Below are 2313 nucleotides of genomic sequence, written 5' to 3'. Positions count from 1 at the left end.
CCGGACAATTCGGGTGGATTGTGCGCGTTTTGTATAATCAAACCCGTGTAAAAACGGAAACGAACCCTGCAATCAAACCAGACACCGAAACTTTAAAATTCTTTCATAAATCAAATTATTTTATCAATCAATATATTTACTTAAGTTTTATGTGATCTTACCTAATCCCGAAACGTATAAACGATCAACTGAGCTAGGCTCGGAAAACGGTGAAACTGAGCCAAATCCAGTTTTAAACATTTCATAGTATACAACGTCACAATCTAAGACTATGGTCATGTTCTGGGCCTAACAGCTATACCCAGATTATCTATACAACCCGACTTAGCTTGAACACTGTACTAGTAATAACGATACGATACCGTTTATAGGAATCAGGCTATAAACGAGGCATCTGACTTATTGATACGTGATTTCTGTGCGAACTACGATAAGGTGAGTTTCACGACCCCCACTTTGTAAACTGTTTTACGAACTTTTGGGGTGAAAAGCATGTTTACATATACTGATATACTTGAAAACGTGTGATGATGTGGATTATCTAAGTACTAACACTTGACAAGTCCCCACAAACACAAGTGATTAACTTCGTGCCGGTGGCGTGTGGATAGTACTATCGGTTTGACAAACCCAACTGTGACAGAGCCGGTGGGGTAAGCCGGAACATATGTAAAACCAGTTGCACATTGTCATTATATATTTACATACTGCTATGTGGTGTTAGACATAGTACATACATGGGGCAAAATGGCTGTTAAATGCCAACAGGAGTGCATGGGCAGGAGAGGCCATGCAGTATAGCTCGTTTCGGTTTCACTTGTGGCTTAATATAATGCATCATACACAGACATATATACATACACACTGTAAACTTTACGAACTCGTGAACTGATTTCATTGATACTCGTGAAACTTGAAACTCACCAACTAGACGTAGTTGACCCGTTTTAACATGCTTTTCAGGTAAAGCAAAAGTGGAATGATTTGTTTACATGCTTGGTGTTAGGAAGAAAGTTGAATAGCTGTGAATAGACGCTGATATAATACTGTATAAGAAGCTCGTAAACCGGTTATGTGTTTTTCTCATCTAGTTTGTAAACTTAGTACCAACCCATGTATTATGATGTAAATTATTTTATGAATTTCTTTATAAACAATGTTATTGATACCAGTGTTATCTGTTACATCCCCGTATTACGCTTCCGCAACTACCTAGTCGGGGTGTGACAGTAATTTTATCCAAACTAATATCTTCACAAAGTTTGGTATCCCTCATGTGATCATAAGTGATAGGGATCTCACTTTAAAAACTTTAATTTTGGAAAATTACTTAAACGTTATGGAGTTAACCATAGGATTGCAATTCCATATCACCCACAAACGAGCGGCCAAGTGGAGGTTTCCAATAGGCAAATAAAAGAAATTTTACAAAAAACTGTAAGGCCTGACCGTAAAGATTGGTTTGTGCGGTTAGATGAAGCTTTATGGGCCTACAGAACCGCTTATAAAACTCCTATTGGAACCACTCCATATCGTTTAGTTTACGGGAAGAGTTGTCATTTGCCTATGGAACTCGCCCATCGTGTATATTGGGCAGTTAAGAAAGTTAATCTTGAATATGATAATGCAGGCAAAGAAAGGAAGTTAAATCTAAACAAGCTGGAAGAAATAAGAAATGAGGCGTATAAAACTTCAGCAACTTACAAGGCAAAGATGAAAGAAGTTCATGATGTAAAGATTCGGAAGAAAACTTTTGAAGTTGGTCAAAGGGTGTGGCTTTATAATTCCCGAGCCAAGTTCTTTCCCGGGAAGTTGAAAAGCAAGTGGATAGGACCGTATGTTATATTACGAGTCGAGAACTATGGCGAGGTGGAAATTGAAAATCTCAAAGATAAGACGAGACAAGTGGTAAACGGTTATCGATTAAAAACATTTCTTGAATCCGGAGACATTAACATAAAGCAAATGGAGGTGGTGAGTTTTTTGGTAGACTCGCCAACATATGAGGCCGTCTGAGGGTTAGGTAACATCGGGTGGGGAGCAAACCACCCGTATTGTACTCTTGTATATTATTATTATTATTATTATTATTTTTAGTTTCAAAAAAAATTTTACTTGATTTTAATAAGCAAGTCGGGGAACGTTTAGACAATGTCCACTTCCTATAACATTAAGGACAATGTCAAATTTTAAGTTGGGAAAGGATTCGTTAAACGCGTTAAAACGAAAAGTTATAATAAATTAATAGATGTATAAATAATTAAGTAAACAAATACAAAAAGAAAAAGAAAAAAAAAAGAAAGAAAGAGAATC

At 36.7% G+C, this 2313-nt stretch overlaps 1 protein-coding gene across 1 annotated transcript; it reads left to right on the top strand.

Moving 5' to 3' along the window:
• The first annotated feature begins 1566 nt into the window (after positions 1–1566).
• Positions 1567–2016, top strand: LOC143565322 (uncharacterized). The gene has a single exon (XM_077052319.1). It carries the CDS (start codon positions 1567–1569, stop codon positions 2014–2016), a length of 450 nt encoding a protein of 149 aa, XP_076908434.1.
• Positions 2017–2313: the final 297 nt, after the last annotated feature.

The sequence above is a fragment of the Bidens hawaiensis genome, unplaced genomic scaffold (genome assembly GCF_021521415.1).
Source record: "Bidens hawaiensis isolate Kalapana, Puna unplaced genomic scaffold, B.hawaiensis_p1.1 tig00022317_1, whole genome shotgun sequence".
NCBI classification, from domain to species: domain Eukaryota; kingdom Viridiplantae; phylum Streptophyta; class Magnoliopsida; order Asterales; family Asteraceae; genus Bidens; species Bidens hawaiensis.
Note: the sequence above shows the minus strand (reverse complement) of the source record. Positions and strands in the feature narration are given on the sequence as shown.